The 20,694-nt window shown below is 47.6% G+C and overlaps 1 protein-coding gene across 3 annotated transcripts in view; it reads right to left on the reverse strand.

Moving 5' to 3' along the window:
• Positions 1–208: 208 nt before the first annotated feature.
• Positions 209–20,694, reverse strand: part of COMT (catechol-O-methyltransferase) — a 39,230-nt gene continuing 18,744 nt past the window's right edge. For 2 of the 3 annotated variants that reach the window (XM_016192874.2, XM_060193508.1), the window contains exons 2-5: positions 8,122–8,401; positions 6,962–7,155; positions 6,050–6,181; positions 209–952 (exon numbers count right to left, since the gene is read on the reverse strand). In XM_016192874.2, coding sequence (XP_016048360.1) covers positions 749–952; positions 6,050–6,181; positions 6,962–7,155; positions 8,122–8,401 — 810 coding nt within the window. In that variant the 3' untranslated portion in view covers positions 209–748. Of the gene's footprint in view, positions 953–6,049; positions 6,182–6,961; positions 7,156–8,121; positions 8,402–19,846; positions 19,979–20,694 lie in introns of those variants that run through there. The other variant, XM_007533936.3, reaches the window with a different exon arrangement.

Raw genomic sequence — 20,694 nt, forward strand, 5'->3', positions numbered from 1 at the left:
GTGTCTTTCTCTGCATCTCTCTCAAAAATAAAATAAATAAAAATGTTAAAATGTAAATAAATAAAAACCAGGGGCAACAAAAGGGAATAAATATAAGAAAAAAATTAAATAAAGCTTCAAGTGTACTACTACTACTATGTCCACTTAACGTGGTGCACTACTGCCCAGCCCTTCAAGTGTATATATAAAGAAAAGCACAGCATTGATCTAAATATTCAGATCTTTAATTTCCATTGTAGCATCTTTCACAGGGACGATCAGCAGCTAATTGGCATAAACAAGTTGCATTTCATTGTTTAATGAATTTATAAATAATAATAAAGAATTGATAGATGTCAGAAGTGCACTATGGGTTGGTCACCGTACCTGCACTAAGGCACTGCCGTCACCTGCTGATGGCAAACCCAGAGGACAGGCTAGTGTCCACCATCTGTACCCACATGTTCTGAGCCCTCTTTCCCTGAGGAACAGCTGGTGGGAGAGACCTGGCTGGAATACTGGTGGAGGCATCACAGTGAATCAGGCCTCAAATGCCCTGATTTGGTATTGAAAGCGTATCTGAAGCTGACTTATTGCATTGGTATTATACAGTGAGCCAGGTGCACTTGGGGTGGGGTCAGACTTTGGCCTTACAGGCCTTAGGTGCGTATGTTAGGTCGGGATCCTGGAGCTGTGGAAGCAGAATTACATTGCACTCATCATGCTCTTCATAATCAGGCTTAGGAAGAGCTCAGAGCAGGGCAGGAGGTTAAGGCTTCACCAGGCCATCTGGACCCAAGTAGACCGCTTTCTCTAGGCCATCCACCACCTTGTCAGAGTACTCCAGGTACGAGGAGAAGTGGGTACACTCAAAGCGACTGCTCCCGCGTACGTATTCTAAGAAGTCTGGCACGCCTGGGAAGATGACGTTGTCAGCAACCAACATGGTCCCCTTCCGTAACAGGCCACACTCCTGCAGGGGATAGATGGTTGGAGGGGATAGAAATCAGGGGTTCCTAAAGAGCTGATATCCAACTGGTAGGACAGATGGTCCTGACTGGGGTGTGTGTGTGTGTGTGTCGGGGGGCTCTCCACCCAAGCCTGCACCTGACCCCTGGGGTCAGGCAGGTCTCCCTGTGACACTCCCTTCACCTCCCTGGCAACTGTAGGATGAGGCTGTGCTGAGCTCCCACCCCACCTCTGGCTTTTCTGTTCACCCCCACCTTCCCCAGTCTCCAAAAGCGGGAGACACACAGTAGGTGTGTCATTTAATGTGAGCAAGCAGTGTGTGGGGGGCAATGGGGCCAGAATCTGTCACAAGTGCCCACTCCAGGCCAGTGGGCTCTGTGGTCACCCAGTACCAGGGACATCGGGCTTCTCTCCAGGAGAGATGCCTAGTGCTGGGCTGTCACTGGACCAGGGTAACCCTGCTTGGCTGCAGCAAGAGGTGGTCTAGACCTCCCCAGATGTAAGCCAGTAATAACCCCTGGGGATTTTCTCTGGGCGCTTCCAAGCTTTAACACTGGAGATGCCTCAGTCCCACTAGTGCCTGGACCCTAGCTGGTGTTCCCATCTGGGGCAACTGCAGAAGGAAGGAGGAGCAGCTACACCTGCTGTCTCTAAGCTGGGGAGGCTCTGCTTAGATCACATGAGTTACTAGGAAGTGAGGGCTTGAGAGGAAGTGGTTGCAGTGGAAGGGTAGACCACAGTCACCTGGCTTGACTGAGAGGACTCTGGAAGCATGAGGTGTATGTGTGGGCATGTGCACTATTCCACTACTGGCAGAATCCTTCCTTTTTTCCTTTTCTATTAAGTTGTAGAGACAGAAGGAAACACAGAGAGACACCACCGTACCTCCCCACACATCCCCGTGTCATGCCAGGGGCTCAAATCTGAGTCCTCATGCACAGTAAAGTGTCTGTTCTGCTGGGTGAGCTCTCTCCCTGCTCCTTCCCTCCTCCCCTCCCTCCCCCTTCCTTCCTTCTTGCCTTCATTCCTTATTTCTGCATACTCATTATATCAAAGAAAAAAAAAAAGCAATTCCAGGGCAGGGGAGACAGCTTAAAGGTTCTGCAAAAGACTTTCATGTTGGAGATTCTGAAGCCCCCAGCACTACCACAAACCAGAGCTGAGCAAAGCTTTTGGGAAACAAACACAGAAAACAAAATTTAGTAAGTGATCACAGGTTGCCAGCAGGCCCACATAGATGGAGTAACCCCAAGTGATCCAAAAACATAAACTTAGTTCTGCACCACTCCAGGGATGGATGCTGCTCTGGGGCAGTTTTTCAGGGCTCTTGACCATTCTGGTGGTGGCTGTGGTCACTTCAAATCTTTGGGCTGTAGAGGAAGCCAAGGCCCTTTGGCCAGACTTGTGGGAAACACAGTGGTAATCAGTAATCTAGAGCTGAACGGAAAGTACCACTATGAATCATGGGGGTGTTTTTTTTCTTCTTCTTCTATCCTCTATCCTTCCCCCTCCCCTCCCTTCCTTTTTTTTTTTTTTTTTTTTTTTGCCTCCAGGGTTATCACTGGGACTCAGTGCAGGCACAAGGACTCCACTGCTCCTGGTGGCCATTGTTTCCATTTTATTGGATAGGACAGAGAGAGAAACAGAGAGGGCAGGTGAAGATAGAGAGGGGGAGAGAAAGACACCTGCAGACCGGCTTCACCTCCTGTGAAGTGAGCCCCCCTGTAGGTGGGGAGCTAGGGCTTGAAGAGGGTCTGTGTGCATTTAACCTGGTGTGCCACTGCCCAGCCTCTCCCTTCCCTTCTATTCTCTTTCTTCCTTCCCTCCTTTTCTTTCCCTCCCTCCCTCCCTTCCTTCCTTTAATTCATTCATTTCTTCCCTCCTTTTCTTTTCCTCCCTCCCATTCATTCATTCATCCATTCTAAGCTTTATCAATCAACAAGAGGAGAGAGAGAAACCAGAGCATGCAGTGTGAGGGTTGGAACTCCACACAGACGTTTGACAGTCCAGTGCTGCATCAATTGTGCCACCTCCTAGTCTGCTGGAGTGTGTGCATTTATGTATTTATTATTTTTTGCCACCAGGGTTATCCCTGGGGCTTGGTGCCTATACAGAATCCACCAGTCCTGGTGACTTTTTCTTTCTTTTTTTTCTTTTTATATGATAGGACAGAGAGACTGAAAGAGGTTAGAGGTCAGGCTGAGTGAGCTGCATGTCACAGACAACAAATGGTCATAGCTGAGGACATAGACTGTGTCTCCTGGCACCACAATAAAAAAGAAGCTGCTCACAATTTTTTATAGGCAAAACCTGGAAGCACCCCAGGTGTCCAACAACAGATAAGTGGCTGAGCAAGTTGTGGTATATATACACAATGGAATACTACTCAGCTATAAAAAATGGCGACTTAACCATTTTCAACTGATCTTGGATGGACCTTGAAAAATTCATGTTAAGTGAAATAAGTCAGAAACAGAAGGATGAATATGGGATGATCTCAGTCTCAGGCAGAAGTTGAAAAACAAGATCAGAAGAGAAAACACAAGTAGAACCTGAACTGGAATTGGTGTATTGCACCAAAGTAAAAGACTTTGGGGGGTGGGGAGAAAATACAGGTCCAAGAAGGGTGACATAGGACATAGTGGGGTTGTATTATTATGTGGAAAACTGAGAAATGTTATGCATGTACAAACTATTGTATTTACTGTTGAATGTAAAACATTAATTCCCTAATAAACAAATTTTTTTTTAAAAAAAGGCTGCTGTGTGACCTTAGAACCTGGGCTCTAAAAGTGGTCACCCTTCTCCTGCCTCTTCCGTCTCTGTTCCTCTGGCTCTGGGGTGAACTCACATGTTATGGAGACCCTCAAGCAGTCCTGTGGTGATGCCAGCCACATGACAGGGGACTGAGATCAGAGTGGCCACCTGACTTTGGCCACCTACTCTGTCCGTCCACCTGTCCATTTCTTGTCCTTGGCCTAGTCGAGGGTGGCAGGGTCTGTGGAGCACCAGCTGAAATGCATCGCTGCTCCCTGGTTCCTGACTTTCCTTCTCTTGAGATAATTACCAGCTTTGCATAAGTGATGCTGAGCAAACTATTAGTTTCCTAGTTACTCAATGGAAATATTTGCTGCTTTTCTATAAACATCGGCCTCTGTAATTATGACACACACACACACACACACACACACACACACACACGTGCGCGCACGTGCACACATACACACGCTGCTAAATTCCTTTCCCCTGAGCAGGCCTGACTCCACATACAATCTCCTTAGTGGGTAGGACATTTTGTCTTCCCCAGGTATGCTCCCCACCATGCCTCACTCCTGGTCCCTGGATCTTCCACCAGGCCAAAGCAGGTCTCTGGCCATCTTCTAGTACCTGGATTTCCTTTGCTTCCGTTCTTGGTGTGCAGAGCCTCCATGGAAGCTTCTGGGGCCTCTACACAGATGCCTCTATGGCAACCCCTCCACTTGGCCAGCAGCCACTCCTCCAGAAGACAGAGCTCAGCATGCCTACCCTCCATGCTAGAATGAGCTCACTGCCCTGCCATGCCCTGCTCTTTCATGCCCACTGACAGGGCTGGTTCTGTTCCACCTTGTCCAGGTGCCTGGCCTTCCACACCTGCACTGAAGCTACTTAGTTTGAGGTCCAGCTCAGCCTCCAACTGTGGTTTCCATGGCCATAGCCCCCAAGCTCATGGCACCTCTGGATTGGGCAGAGTCCAGCCTGAGGGGAACTGAGGTAAGTGAGCACAGCAGGACAAACAAGTTGGGTGGGGCCCTCATTAGTTTCCAGACAAGTAAAGTGTCCCAACCACTGATCCCCCCCCACACACACACACCAGGTCAAGGAGCTGTTCCAGGTTCCTTTGATCCTGGGGGCGGGGGAAGGGGCACAAGGCCATGGTCACTGACATACCAGCTTGCTGATGGTCCACCCAATGCCACAGGCTCCACCCACCCAGGCCTGGCTAAGCAATGACACTGAGAGCTGGGACAGTCTGGGGTCAGGGACTGGAAGATGGGAGTGCTGAGGAGTCAGTATGAGACCTTTGGAGGAAGTCAGGCTAGAGAAGGTCTCTTTTAGTCACCCAGCTGGGAGAGCAGGCATGGTCACCATGCTGCCTTCCTCGACCTCTTGATCCTAGGTGCCCCCCCAACTCCTTCTCTTCCTTCCTTTCTTTTTAAATATTTGAGGAGGGAGGGGAGATAGAGAGGGAGAAAGATAAGCACCTGCAGCCTTGCTTCACCATTCATGAAGCTTCTTCCCTGCAAATGGATCTAGGGCTTGAACCTGGCTAAGCAATGACACTGTCATGTGTGCCCTTAAGCAGATGTGGTCCTTTTCCTTTTTCTTTCCTTTCCTTTCCTTTCCTTTCCTTTCCTTTCCTTTCCTTTCCTTTCCTTTCCTTTCCTTTCCTTTCCTTTTCTTTTCTTTCTTTCTTTTTTCTTCCTTTCTTTCTTTCCTCCCACAGTTATAACTGGGGCTCAGTGCCAGCACCACAAATCTACTGCTCCTGGCGGCCATTTTACTGATAAGACAGAGAGAGTAGAAAGGGGGGGAGAGAGAGAGAGAGAGAAAGACACCTGCTTCACCACTTGTGAGGTGTCCCCTGCAGGTGGGTAGTGGGGCCTCGAAAATGGATCCTTGTATGGGTACTTGCACTTAGTGAGCTTAACCACGTGAGCTACCACATGGCCCCTGCTCCTTCTTTTTCTACCAGAGCCTTGTTCAGCTCAGGCTTCTGGTGGTTTAGTGGACTGAACCTGGGACTTAGGAGCCTCAGGTATTAGAGTCTATTTGCATAACCATCATGCTGTCTCCTCTGCTCAGTCCCAAGCCCTTTGGAGTTTAGATCTTCTAGTCCCTACCCTGTCATAGGTGTCATTCCTACTTCTCCATCCCAGCCTACTCAGGTCTTCTATGCTCTGTGACCTCAGATAGGTCAACCCCAGACATCTGTGCCTCCCAGGGATGCCCTGGCCAGGACTGGACCAGAGTGAATCTCTTTGGAGTGAAGCCCATGAGCCTAGCAGCCTCTGCACCTGAGCTGGTGCCAAGCCCAGCCCTGTCAAGTGGGTGTGTGGCTCACCTCCAGGAGGAGTGTATCTGGCAGGTAGCGGTCCTTCCAGTGGTCGAGAAAGACCATGTCCAGCGTGTCCACCTCATATTTCTTCTTCAGCTGGGGGATGATATCTTGGGATGCTCCAAGGATAACAGTGACCTGGAACAGAGTTCTGTCAAAGCCTGTGTCCACAGGGATGGGGCAAACAGACCACCCAGACAAGTGAGACACCCAAGTGAGTGTTTGCAACCATTTCTTTCCTTCTTTCCTTCCTTCCTTCCTTCCTTCCTTCCTTCCTTCCTTCCTTCCTTCCTTCCTTCTTTGTAATTAATTTACTTATTTTTAGATAGAGACAGAGGTACAGAGAGAGAAAATGAAAGAGACCACAGCACTGAAGCTTCTTTCAATGCAGTGGGGCTGGGTTAAAACCTGGGTTGAGGGATCTGGGTGAGCAGATCAACCACATCTGGTTAAGCACACATGTTATAGTGTACAAGGACCCAGGTTCAAGTCCCAGGTCCCCAGCTGTAGAGGGAAAACTTTGTGAGTAGTGAAGCAGGGCTACAGGTGTCTCTCTGTCTTTCTCCCTATCACCCCCTCCCTCTCAATTTCTGACTGTCTCTATCCAGTAAGTAAAGATAAAAAAAATTAAAAAAAAAACTAGGCTGGGTAATGCACTATGCATGTAAACTGTTTCACTGGCCTGATCCTCAACCATTTTCTTTGGGCTTCCAGGGAGATGAGGCTGTTCTGCACCCTCTCCCTCCCTCAGGGCGGCCTTGGGAGTTCCCTGCTTTCCTGATGGAGCTGCTAAGGGTTTTGTGAAACCTGACCTAGGCCCACCCCGCCCTGTGGCTCAGAGTCCACACCTGCCATGGGGGGGTGGGAAGGATGGAGGGTTGGGGATGTGGGGGTGGGGTGGGGGCACTGGTGCCAGACCTTGTCCCGGAGGCCTGCAATGTCCAGCATCTGCTGAGTGATGGCAGCATAGTTGGGGTTGAGCTCGATGGTCAGCAGACGGGCTCCCGGGGGCAACAGACGGGCCATGCGCACTGCTGAGTAGCCACAGTAGGCCCCCAGTTCCAGCAGCACGGAGGGGCGCTGTTCCTGCACCATGGCATCCAGGAACTGGCCTTCAGGGGACAGGATAAGAGTGAGTGCAGCAGGGAGCGCAAGGGAGCAGGGCTCCCAGTCCTGAGTCTGCTGCCTTCCTGAGCACCAGCCTCTGCTATCGCCTGCCCTGCCCTCTCCCAAGCCCCTCAGGGCTCTGAGCTGTCTCTTCCATCTTCCCATTCTAACTCAGGGCTGCCCTCTGTAGGTGTCTCCACCCCCATCCTGCCCATGGCCATGCTTAGGGCTTCCTTAGCGGCCTCTACCTGTGTCTGGGTCAGCAGATATAGTCCTAGGAGAGGGCTCAGTGCCTGGGTCAGACATAGTCCAAGGGTTACCACATAGCTTCACACTCTGCTGGGATACCCAGGAGCCACCGGCTGGACACTGTGTGGAGCTAAAGGCAGCCCCTGGTGCATGATGGTAGAAAGGGACTGAAGTTGAAGCTGAGAATGTCTTACAGACACATGTCTCCGGGAGATGAGAAAACAGGGCTGGGCAGTGACACCCATAAGTGTACATAGTACTAAGTGCAAGACCCACTGAAGGATTCAGGTTTGAGACCCTGGCTTTCCACCTGCAGGGAGGAAGCTTCATAAGCAGTGAAGCAGGTCTGTAGGTGTCTATCTTTCTCTCTCCCTCTCTATCTTCCCCATCCCTCTCAACTTCTCTCTGTCCTATCCAATAAAATGGAAAAAAATCAGGAACAGTGGATTTTTAGTGCCGGGCACTGAACCCTAGTGATAACCCTGGAAGCAAAAAAGAAGGAAACAGAGAGAAAATGTACCTGTGTGCCAATAACTGAACTGCAAACCATTAATTGCCCCAGTAAAGTGATTTGGTGTATGTGTGTGGGGGAGAGGGGTGTTAATCCCTCTTCATGAGGTCAATGCCCAGAAATGGAAGTGATATCAGGTCTCCCCTGTGCTTTGCTGCTTAGTTTGGGGTCCCCATCCCTGAACTGGCCACCTGCCAGCCAGAACACCCACCTTTCTTGTTGCCCACATTCATAGCCCACTCCTTCTCCGAGCAGTAGCTGTCAATGGTGTCCACCACGCTCTGAGGGTCCCCAGCCACTGCATGCTCCCGCACATAGCTCAGGATCCGTTGCTCCTTGGTGCTCTCCATGAAGAAGTTGCAGATGGGATTCAGGAAATTCTCAGTCCAGAAGATATAGAGAAAGGTCCTGAGTCTCACAGGGAGCAGCAGTAGCAGCAGCACCAGCCCTAGTGAGAGGATTGCCAGTAGCAAGGATGGGGCCATCAGCATCTGCAATAGGACAGATGTGGGACGGGGAGGTGAGGAGAGGACCAAGCTTGGACAGCAGGCTTCTGTGCCAGGTGGCCTGAGAACCACCCTTTGAGGTGCTGCTCTAAGTTTGTTCTGTTTGCCTCAACCACCAGCTCCTCAGGTTGGGAACGCTACTACCAACAACCCCCCTTGTGTGGTGGGAGCCCAAAAATACAAGAGGCTCATACCGTGTTCATGTGGCCATGTCAATGACAAGGGCACTCAGGGCTCCCCGCCCATACAACTTCTTGTCCCCAGGTCAGAACACTTGGATTATCAAGTAAAACTATGTCTAGTCATCTTTTTTCTTCTTTTAATTTATCTTAATTTACCTTTATTTAAAGACAGCCAGAAATCAAGAGGGTAAGGGGAGATAGAGAGGGAGAGAGACAGAGAAACACCTGCAACCCTGCTTCACCACTCGTGGAGCTTTCCCCCTCAGGTGGGGAGAAGGGGTTTAAACTTGGGCCTTTGTGCACTGTAACATGTGTGCTCAACCAGGCCTGACCCCTCTCTAGTCATCTTTCCTGGCCCCCTTTCTGCCCCAAGACCCTCCTTGGGCACTTTCCCAGGTAGACGTGTGTGTGTGTGGTGGTGGTGGTGGTGGGGGTAGGGTGGGGTGTGTTAGCGAGCCAATGTCCAGACCATGAAGGGAACATAGGGCACAGACCTAGCGCCACACCAACACCTGTTCCTCAACCAGAAAAGCCAATCTTGTTTCCTGAACCACAATGTGAATAAGACATCTCAAGCTTTATTGGGCAGAGACAAATAAGCATGACTGCTTTCAGGCAAGGGACACTTTGATGTGTAGGCTGGGGTCTAGTATGAGAGAGGGTGGCCCCAGAGCCCCTGGAGACATAGCCATGCTGAGCTGCTCAGCCTCAGACCCTGTGGCAGCTCAGAGCTGAGTTTACAAGACTCAGCGTGGAGGCCAGATGGTGACACACACAGTAGAGCACACACATTACCAAGTGCTAGTACTGAGGTTCAAATCCCTCATCCCTATCTGCAGGGGGAAAGCTTCACCTGCAGGGCTGCAGGCGTCTCTCTATTTCTCTCTCACTTTATCTCCTCTTTCCCTTTCCCCTTTTTTTTGGGGGGGGGTTTACAAGACTCAGCGTGGAGGCCAGATGGTGACACATACAGTAGAGCACACACATTACCAAGTGCTAGTACTGAGGTTCAAATCCCTCATCCCTATCTGCAGGGGGAAAGCTTCACCTGCAGGGCTGCAGGCATCTCTCTATTTCTCTCTCACTTTATCTCCTCTTTCCCTCCCCCCCCCCTTTTTTTTTTTTTGCTGGGCCTTGGTGCCAGCATTACGAATCCACTACTCTCAGTGGCCATTTCTCTCCCATTTTACTGGATAGGACAGAGAGAACTTGAGAGGGGAGAGGGAGATAGAGAAGGAGAGAGAGAGAAAGAGATAGACATCTGCAGACCTGCTTCATCACTTGTGAAGCATCCCTCCTGCAGGTGGAGATCTTGGGGATTGAACCTGGATCTTTGCTCGGGTCCTTGCACTTAGTACTATGTGCACTTAACCGAGTGCATCACTGTCTTGCCCATCCCTCTCAATTTCTCTCTATCAAAAGAGAAAAAGAAAGAAGAAATATATATTTGGCTACCAGGAGTAGCTTGCTATGCAAGCACCAAATCCTAGCAATAACCTTGGTGGGTAAAAACAAAACAAAACAAACAAATAAACAAACAAAACCCACATGGCTCAGAATAATGCTCATAGTTTCAGACCAGAGAGTCCCAAGTAGGAAAGGCCAAAGAAGGAACATGGAGAGCTTCCACAGGATGGGTGGTAACTTGGGATCATTTACAGGTCTTGGAACCCTGAACTATGAGAATAAGGGAGCAGGGCAGACAGCAGAGGCTGAACGGAAACACTGAAGCCTCTCCCCAGGGGCAGTGTGGATACTAGTCTCCCATGCAGCCTGGACAGCGTGGCCTGGGCATGTGGTCAGCAGTTCAAGGCCAGGACACACAAGGGTCTGACTCCTCAGTCCATACCCACACTCTTCTCCCGGCTCACCATGGCAATGGATTCTCAGATAGCACATGCAGCCAAAGAAAAAGAGGCAAACTAAACTTCTTTAAAGTTAACAGTGATGCAAAGGCCAGCCCACAGAACAGAAGAAAAGATTTGTAGGTCACATATCTGATGAGGTTTAACATCCTGAACATATATATACATCAACGAACTCCTACCACGCCATATCCAACAGTCAAGCAACCAAGGGGGAAAATAGGCCAAGGACCAAAACAGACTTTTTTTTTCCCCCAAAGATTTACAGCTGGCCTGTAAGTTGCATCATTAGCCATTAGGGAGATGCAAACCAAGATCACATTGTGTTGCCACTTGATACTCATTAGGAGGGGAGACCTCTCCAGATTCAAAGGAGGTCTCGAAACTTTACATCAGGCTCAACCTGACGCTGTTGACTGGCTATGGAAGAAGGGCAAACGCTAGAAGAAGAAGGAGGGCGATTATCAAAAGGGAAATAACAAGTGTAGGTGAGGAGGCATGTTACACTAACAGCAATGTAACTGATGGAGTCAAGACTGAAACAGTCTGGTAGCTTTTCAAAATGGTAAATATAGGCGCTGGGTGGTGGCACACACAGCTTAGTGCACAATGTTACCACATGTAAGGACCAGGGTTCAAGAAATAACCAATCAAGGACCACTTGCGAAATGACGCCCCCTGCAGGTGGGGAGCTGAGGGTTCTAACTGGGATCCTGCCAATATACTTAGATATCTTCGCCCACCCTGTCCAATGCTTGACGTTTCGTCACCCAATCTGGTCCCCTACGCCTACACTGAACTTCTCTGTTCCAGACTCTTGGAAACAGAGTTGGCAGTCAGCTGAGGTAAAGAACAAACACCTCATCACAGACCCCTGCAAGCGTCAACCCGGCTTTGACCTAGCACGTCATGATTGGGCCCTCCTCAATCGCTATCGAACAGGCCATGGCCGGTGCGCCGCTATGTTCCATCGCTGGGGAGCCAGAGACGACCCGAACTGCCCCTGCGGCTACAGACAATGACCCACATAGTCGATGACTGCCACCTCTCCAGATTCAAAGGAGGTCTCGAAACTTTACATCAGGCTCAACCTGACGCTGTTGACTGGCTACGGAAGAAGGGCAAACGCTAGAAGAAGAAGAAGAAGACTGGGATCCTTATGCTGGTCCTTGTGCTTTGTGCCATGTGTGCTTAACCTGCTGCACTACCGCCCGAACCCCTTCTCTGTATCTTTCTATCTCTCTGAATGAAAAAGTGGTTCAGGAGAGGTGAAATCTTACATGTATGAGACATCAGTTATTGGGGGGTGGGGTGAGGGGCTGCTAGGGACTGGAGCAAGGGAGGGTATGGGCATGTGGCATATCTAGCCACAGAGTTCTTGTTTGTGATAGTGAAAAAGTTCAAACTGCAAGACAATTTGAAAGTACTTAACGCCACCAAGATATAAAGTTAGAAATGACTAAATTGGTGCCTGGGAGATGGTTCAGTGAGTATAGCATGTGACTTAGCATTCATGAGGTCCTGGGTTTGAGCTCCAGCGCCACATGGGAAGGCCAAGGATGACACCAAAGGAAGCCCAGAGATGGTGGAGCAGTGTTTTGGTGTCTTCTTGCTCCCTCCCTCTCCTTCCCTCCTCTATACAAAAAAGAGAGGGCCTGGGAGAAAGCTCACCCTGTTAGAGCAGCAGTTTGCATGCCTGATGCTCTATACAAAAAAAAAGAGAGGATAAAAATGGGGCCTGACAGGTAAATACAGCAGTGTCACACATGGGTTCATTCCCTGGCACCTCATAAAAAATGGTTATAGTGGGGGATGGGATATAGAGATCTGGTGGTGGGAACTGTGTGGAGTTGTACCCCTCCTATTCTACAGTTTTGTTAATATCTCCTTTTTAAAATAAATTTAAAAAATGGTTATAGTGGAACCTGGTCCCCATCATATTAGACAACACTTTAGTGCTATGATCTCTCTCTCTCTTTTAATGTTTTTATTTATTATTGGATAGAGACAGAGAGAAACTGAGAGGGGAGGGGGAGGTAAAGAGGAAGAGCGACAGAGAGACACCTGCAGCCCTGCTTCACCACTTGTGAAGCTTCCCCCCTGCAGGTGGGGACCAAGGACTTGAACCTAGGTCCTTGAGCACTGTAATGTGAGCACTTAGCCAGGTGCACCACTGCCTGCTCCTTTCTATCTGCAAAAGTCAGCCTAGAGCACTGAAGCCCTGGCAACGACAGCAACAAAAAGTTAAACATGATAAATGTTAAGTTAATGATAGCAAAGAGGGCCTGCAGTGGAAAACAAACCCAATTTCTGGTCTTCCCACATGCACAAAGGAAAAGGGACATGCCATTCCCTAAATGGAAGCAAGAGCCAGAAAAGCAGCTGTGACCCCCATCTCCCAGGCAACCAGGCCTCTCTGCCCTCCTGCCACCCAGTCCCTCTGGGCCTGCAGAGCTGGGAAAGGCATTGCCTCCCAGGCTTGGCACTTATATCCCTTCCTCCGGGTGGGGGGGGGGGCTGGACTTCTACCACCTTAGAACCTGTCTGACCCAGCCCTGAAGTGTGCACTCAGCATCTTGTAAAACTATTTTTATTATATACTTATTATTGGACAGAGACAGAGAGGTTGAAAGGGGAGGCGAGAAAGGGAGGAAAAGAGACAGAGAGACACATGCAGCCCTAATTCACCACTCGTGAAGCTTTTCCCCCTGCAGGTGGGAACCAAGGGCTTGGTCCTGGGCCCTTTCACACTGTAATGTGTGCACTTAACCAGGTGCACCACCACCTGGCCCCTGCACTCAGCATCTTTGTCTTTAGAAACCACATGGGCCCTTTCTCCAAACCACAACAATCCTCCACAAATTTCCTTATTATGAACCCATTGTGAGGGAGTCGGGTGGTAGTGCAGTGGGTTAAGCGCAGGTGGTGTAAAGCAAGGACCGGCGTAAGAATCCCGGTTCGAGCCCCCGGCTCCCCACCTGCAGTGGAGTCGCTTCACAAGTGGTGAAGCAGGTCTGCAGGTGTCTATCTTGCTCTCCCCCTCTCTGTCTTCTCCTCCTCTCTCCATTTCTCTCTATCCTATCCAACAACAATGACACATCAATAATAACTACAACAATAAAACAACAAAAGGGAATAAATAAATATTAAAAAATAATAAATAAACTCATTGTGAGGTAGTCACCCTGTAATGATAATACTCTTCACCTCCAAGTCCGATCACCATTTATCAAGGCTCAAAGGCAGCAATCAAGACACTTGGTAGCTGTGCCCAGGCCCCAGATGGACCACAGGCACCCACAGCAAGAAAGCTCCCCCCTCTGGTTCCTTGTGATACCCCTGCTTTGCCACATGCACAGTTAATCTTCACCAAGCCCAGCCCAGTCCCTCAATACCTGCTCCATTTGCCCATGGGTATCCTGCTCCAGTCCAGCACAGCTGAGAAAAGCATTTCTGATCAGTCTTCTTTTCCACATTTAATATACACTATACCTGACATTCTGTTTTGTTTGTTTTTTCTGCTAAAGGGGCCTCATACCTGCAAGACTTTCAACCTCAGATAGAGACAGAGAAGGCGAAACAGGAGAAACACTGCAGCACGGCTCCCCTGTTCATGAACTCTTTCCTTCATGCTGGGCAGCATGGTGCTCCCATGTGGTGCTGTGGTGCTGGGGCTTGAACCCAGGTCCTCACATATGGCAAAGTGTGCGCTCTACTGGATGAGCTATCTCCCAGTCCTTCATCTTACATTCCCTATTTATTTATTTCCATGATAGAGGGGGAGAGAGAAAGAGAGACCAGATTATGACTCATCTCTGGTATAAGGAGGTGTCAAGAACTAAGCCTGGGATCTTTGGGGCCTCAGGCAGGAGAGTCTGGTGCATTTACGGCTGCAGATCTCTCTGGCTCCAGTATGCACCCACCCTTCTTTCCTTTCTTCCTCCCTCTCCCTCTCTTAGTTTCTTTTTTTTTTTAGACATTTAAAAAATTTTATATTTATTTATTTTCCCTTTTGTTGTCCTTGTTGTTTTTTAAAATATTTATTTATTTATTCCCTTCTGTTGCTCTTGTTGCTTTATTGTTGTAGTTTTTATTGTTGTTGCTAATGATGTCGTTGTTGTTGGATAGGACAGAGAGAAATGGAGAGAGGAGGGGAAGACAGAGAGGGGGAGAGAAAGACACCTGCAGACCTGCTTCACCGCCTGTGAGGTGACCCCCCTGCATGTGGGGAGCCGGGGGCTCCTACCAGGATTCTTACGCTGGTCCTTGTGCTTTGTGCCACGTGTACTTAATCCACTGGACTACCGCCCGACTCCCTCTTAAGTTTCTTTTTAAGAATTTATTTATTTATGTATTCATGAGAAAGACAGGAGGACAGAAAGAACCAGACATCACTTTGCTGCCAGGGACTGAACTCAGGACCTCATGGTTGAGAGTCCAACACGCCCGGACCACAACTCTTGCTTGGTTTCTTTTTCTTCATTTGATAGGACAGAGAGAAACTGAGAGGGGAGAGCGAGATATATAGAAAAGGAAAGAGACAGAGAGACACCTGCCATATTTGCTTTACCACTTGTGAAGCTCCCTCCCTGAAGTTGGGGAATGGGGGCTTGAACCCTGGTCCTTGTGCATGGTAACATGTGTGCTCAACCAGGTGTACCACAGCTAAGTCCTTTCTTCCTTCTTTCCTTCCTAGAAAGTGGAAACATTTTTCATGAATACTATGAGTAACCATCAGAGGATTCAACTGAGATACTTAACAACAAGGGCAACAAAATGGGAAAAATGGCCTCCAGGAGCAGTGGATTAATAGTGCAGGCACCAAACCCCAGCAATAATCCTGGAGGCAATATATATATGAGCTGTATGACCTGATTCCTAGGTACATTAAAAAAACACCCAAGGGGGAGTTGGGCAGTTATGCAGCGGGTTAAGCGCAGGTGGTGCAAAGTACAAGGACAGGACTAAGAATCCCGGTTTGAGTCCCACTCCCCACCTACAAGGGAGTCGCTTCACAGGCGGTGAAGCAGGTCTGCAGATGTCTTTCCTCCTCTCTGTATTCCCCTCCTCTCTCCATTTTTCTCTGTCCTATCCAACAATGATGATATCAATAACAACAACAACAACCATAACAACAACAATAAAACAACAAGGGCAACAAAAGAGAATAAATAAATAAATATTTTTTTAAATACCGACTTATTTAAAAAACAAAACAAAAAACCAAGGGAGCCGGGCAGTAGCGCAGCGGGTTAAGTGTATGTGGCGCAAAGCGCAAGGACTGGAGGAAGGATCCCAGTCGAGTCCTCCACCTGCAGGGGAGTTGCTTCACAGGTGGTGAAGCAGGTCTGCCGGTGTCTATCTTTCTCTCCCCCTCTCTGTCTTCCCCTCCTCTCTCCATTTCTCTATATCCTTTCCAACAACGACGGCATCAATAATAACTACAATAAAACAAGGGCAACGAAAGGGAATACATAAATAAAAAAAAAATATATTTAACCCCCCCCCAAAAAAAAAAAAACCCACAGCAGGCTGGGCGGTAGCACACTGGGTTAAGCACACATAGCACAAAGCACAAGGACCGGTGTAAGTATCTGAGCTAGAGTCCCCAGCTCCCCACCTGCAGGGGGGTTGCTTCGCAAACAGTGAAGCAGGTCTGCAGGTGTCTTTCTCTCCCCCTCTCTGTCTTCCCCTCCTCTCTCCATTTCTCTCTGTCCTATCCAACAACAACAACAACAGCTATAACAACTACAAGGGCAACAAAATGTTAAAAATGGCCTTAAGGAGCAGTGGATTTGTAATACAAGTACCAAGCCCCAGAGATAACCCTGGAGGCAAAAAAAAAACCAAAAACACCTCCACAAAAGTGGGCAGGTGTTTGCTCACTGGTAAAGCACACATATTACCATGGTTAAAGACTGGGGTTTGAGTCCCTGGCCCTCATCTGATGAGGACTTGGTGGAACAGTGCTACAGGTGTCTCCCTTTTCTCTCTGACTCCCTCTCTCTCTCTGTTAAAAACAAAACAAAACAGGGGAGGTAACATAATGGTTATGGAAAAGATTTTCATGCCTGAGGCTGAGGTTCAAACCCTAGCACCATCATAAGCCAGAGGTGACCAGTACCCTAGTTAAAAACACAACATAATTGGGACCTAGTAGTAGCTCAGTGGGTTAAGCACACATGGCACAAAGCACAAGGACTGGTGTAAGGATCCCAGTTTGAGCCCCCAGCTACCCACCTGCAGGGGGGGTCACTTCACAAGCGGTGAAGCAGGTCTGCAGGTGTCTATCTTTCTCTCCCCCTGTCTGTCTTCCCCTCCTCTCTCGATTTCTCTCTGTCCTATCCAATAACAACTACAGCAGTAACAGCAATGATAAACAACAAGGGGGGAACACAACTACAACCTGTAGGGGAGAGATAAAGCCATATAGATAAGCTCCAGCAATAACCTGGTGGGGAAAAAAAAAGGAGCCTGGTTAAACACACACATTACGGTGCACAAAGACCTGGGTTCAAGATCCCGGTCCCCACCTGCAGGGGGAAAGCTTCACAAGTGGTGAATCAGGGCTGCAGGTCTCTGCCTCTTTCCCTCTCTATATATCTCCCTTCCCCTCTCATTTTCTCTCTGTCTCTATCTAATAATAAAGAAATAAAAATAAAACTAGAAAAAGGACAGGGGTAGATAGCAAAGAGAATTTCATGCCTGAGAATCCAAAGTCCAAGATTTAATACCCTGCACGACCCACCATAAGCCAGAGTTGAGCAGTGTCTGCTTAAAAAAAAAAGAAAAAGAAAAAAAGAGAAAGTAATAAAAAAATTAATAATAATAATTACTAAAAGAATATGCCACAAATGATCACTAGAAATTGCTTTGGCCCCAGTATACATTTCTGAGTCTGCTGAGTCCTTTTGTCACTGCTTCTGTCTAGAAGGTACTTTGGCCTCTGCCCACATTCACTCCGGAAGCTCTGCAAGGGGCAGAGGAAACCTAATTCTTCAGCCACAGCTGATCCTGGCTTGGCAACTGTTGTGTAGAGGAACCGACTCAAAGTCCAGTCCTCTTTCAGGTCAACAGGCTCATGTGCCAGAAGCAGAGCCAGCTGTCTCGGATCCAAGTGGAGGGCAAGTTTTAGAACACAGAGAACATTCTAGTGGGGGCAAGCACAGATGGGCTGATTGTGATTTTCATGAAAAGGACAAAAAAGACAGAATCAGCCAAGAAATGTCCATCAGGGTAAACATCCATGGAGGGAGGGCTGGCCATCTGCTCTGTAGGCCATAGTCGAAGAGTCTGCTTTCCTTGGCAGCTTGCAGCACTGCAAGCAGAGCCAAGCAGTTCTCCCATTCCAGGTAGGCTCTTTGATGTGATGCAACAAGACATCTTCCTTTCACTCAGAGGCTGGATGGAGGCACTGAGTGACCTGGGTCTCCTCTCTGCTGGGCTCTGCTGCCCTGTGGGACATCTGGTGGTGAGGGCCAGTTTTGATTTGGAGTATACTCTCTGAAGCTGGGTTACAGGCAAGGCTTCTCTGGAAAGTTCCTTCTGGGATGAGAGTCCTCCTGGTTTCAGGAAAGGCCTCCCACCCCATAATATTTTATTTTAGTAGCGATAGAGAGATATTGAGAAGGAGGGGGAGGGTGGTCAGACAGTGGTGCACCGGTTAAACACAGAGACACACACACACACACACACACACACACACACTACAGTACATAAGGATGCAGGTTCAAGCCCCTGGTCCCACCTGCAGGGGAAAAGCAGTAAAGCAGGGCTGCAGGTATCTCTCTTTGTCTTTCCCTCTCTTTCCTTTTTTTTTTTTTTTAAAAATTTGATTTCTTTATTTTAATTTTTATATTATCTTTATTTATTGGTTAGAGACAGCCAGAAATCATGAGGAAAGAATAGAGACAGAGAGACACCTGCAACACTGCTTTACCACTTGCAAAGCTTTCCCTCTACAGGTGGGGACTGAAGGCTTGAACCCGGGTCTTTGTGCATTGTAATGTGTGTGGGCTTTACTAGATGTGCCACCACCTGACTCCAATGTGAAACTTATGTGGCTTCTCTGGGAAAGCAATACTTTACCTAAAGGAATTCCTCTAAGACCTCTTCTCTTCTTTTAAAAAATTTTTTTATTGTTGTTGTAGTTATCATTGTAGTTATTGATGTCGTTGTTGTTGGATAGGACAGACAGAAATGGAGAGAGGAGGGGAAGACAGAGAGGGAGAGAGAAAGACCGACACCTGCAGATCTGCTTCACCGCTTGTGAAGCGATTCCCCTGCAGGTGGGGAGCCGGAGGCTAGAACCCGGATCCTTACACCAGTCCTTGTGCTTTGCGCCTCCTGTGCTTAACCCACTGCCACTGTGCTAGCGCCCAAATCCTACCTCCAGTACCTCACTCCCCATTCCCTTTCAACCTTTCTGATCCCAGGCTCTGGGTCTTTCCATCCCCTAGAACCCGCTGAGGAAGCATCCATCTATGATTGGAAAAAAAAAGATTAACTGGGAAAAGACAGTTCACACCTCCTTAAGGTTATGTCAGAAGGGAACATTTTAAAAAAATATATATTTATCACTATTTTTTAAAATTAAAAAAATTATTTATTTACTTATTTATTCCCTTTTGTTGCCCTTGTTGTTTTATTGTTGTAGTTATTATTGTTGTTGGATAGGACAGAGAGAGAAATGGAGAGAGGAGGGGCAGAAGGGGAGAGAAAGCTAGACACCTGCAGACCTGCTTCACCGCTTGTGAAGCGACTCCCTTGCAGGTGGGGAATGTTTATTACTATTATTATTACTAGAGGGAGAGGAAGAGGGAGGGAGAGAGAGAGAAAGACTACAGCACAGAAGCTTCATTCAGTGTGCTGGGGGCTGGGCTCACACATGGCAGAGCAGTGAGCTATTTCACCAGCCACAGGGGGAAAAAAAAAAAGGCTTTAAAAAGTCCCCCCTGCAGTCTGTGGAAAGCTCAAGTTCTTAACTGAATAAATAGGTGACAATCTGCTCCATCTGCCAGAAGCACAATTTAGACAAAAATATAAAATGGAGCAAAGACAAGATCCAAATTTTATATAAGCTAGTGAGTTTTATGTAATTGACTCTTCAAAGTTTTAAAATAGAAAGTGTTCTCTCTGCTTCTCTTTGTTGATATGTGAGTTATATACTATATGATAATCTCCTACCTCTAGATGGCACTAGAATTAACCTATAGAATACCTTAAAGGAGTTCTATTCTCAGTAGCTGAGACAACTAGATATTCCTAAAACTTGTGGAAATATAAGAACCAGTTCAACTGTTTTCCAAGTCCATGTAAGTTTGGTAAACCCTTGGCAAAAACAAGACAAAAACGTCTAATTTAGGGGTCAGGAGATAGCTCACCCAGTAGAACATACTCTTGGCTATGCAGGAGAATCTGGGTTCGAACCCTGGCTCCACACGGGAACATCATTTAGGGAACCAAAGAGAATCCCCATGAATAGTGGATGGTGCTGTGTTGTTTCTCCTTACCTTTGAAATCTCTTTCTATCTGAAACTGAAAGGGAAGAAAGAACGAAAGAAAGAGAAAAAGAGAGAGAAAGTAATGTCCGCTGGGAGCAATGGGATCTTGTAAGCATGAGATTCTAGTGTGTGTGTGTGTGTGTGGGGGGGACTAGTTTAATACTGTCAGTTTTATAGAACAAACAGGCTGGGTGGGGGTAAACAGTATAATGGTTATATACAAGAAACTTTCATGCCTGACACTCCAAGATTCCAGGTTCAACCTCCTGCACCACCATATGCCAGAGTTGGTAAAAAACAAACAAACAAAACAACAAACAGGTCTATTTTCAGAGTTGCCAGCACTAAATATAATCCACAAATGCAATTTTATCTTACTTGGGTTACAGACAAACAAATGTTTTTTTTTTTTTAAGAGTTCAGTACTTTATTTCTTTTTAAATTTCTTTATTAGGGAAGTAATGTTTTACATTCAACAGTAAATACAATAGTTTGTACATGCATAACATTTCCCAGTTTTCCATATAACAATACATATAACAATACATATAACAATACCCCCTAGTGGGGGTATAACAATACCCCCACTAGGTCCTCTGAAATGTTTTTTTTTTCTATTAGATGCCTAATTTTCACATGATACATTTTAATTTGATTTAATTTTTTATTATCTTCACTTATTTATTGGATAGAGACAGCCAGAAATCAAGAGAGAAGTAGATGAGAGA

This window comes from Erinaceus europaeus, chromosome 1 (genome assembly GCF_950295315.1).
Source record: "Erinaceus europaeus chromosome 1, mEriEur2.1, whole genome shotgun sequence".
NCBI lineage: Eukaryota > Metazoa > Chordata > Mammalia > Eulipotyphla > Erinaceidae > Erinaceus > Erinaceus europaeus.